Below are 205 nucleotides of genomic sequence, written 5' to 3' on the forward strand. Positions count from 1 at the left end.
TCTGACCACCTTCATTTCCCTGCCGCGGAGGACCCGGCTGGTGCTCCAGGGAGGAGTGGTGGTGCTCTCTGGTCCTTACCAGCTCTCCTCTCTCTCTCCATCCCTGTCCCTGACCTGCTGCAGGTGTCTTCGACAACTGCTCGCACTCAGCCAGCGACAAGGGCTGGGCGCTGGGCATCCGCGCACTGCCCCTCAGCGCAAAGCA

The 205-nt window shown here is 63.9% G+C and overlaps 1 protein-coding gene across 1 annotated transcript in view; it reads left to right on the top strand.

Moving 5' to 3' along the window:
- Positions 1-205, top strand: part of PAPPA2 (pappalysin 2) — a 96,124-nt gene that overhangs the window by 14,167 nt on the left and 81,752 nt on the right. The window contains exon 2 of the mRNA XM_017737395.1: positions 124-197. Within this exon, the coding sequence (XP_017592884.1) occupies positions 124-197 (74 nt within the window). The remainder of the gene's footprint in view (positions 1-123; positions 198-205) is intronic.

Source organism: Corvus brachyrhynchos, unplaced genomic scaffold (genome assembly GCF_000691975.1).
Source record: "Corvus brachyrhynchos isolate BGI_N302 unplaced genomic scaffold, ASM69197v1 scaffold466, whole genome shotgun sequence".
Classification (NCBI taxonomy): Eukaryota; Metazoa; Chordata; class Aves; order Passeriformes; family Corvidae; genus Corvus; species Corvus brachyrhynchos.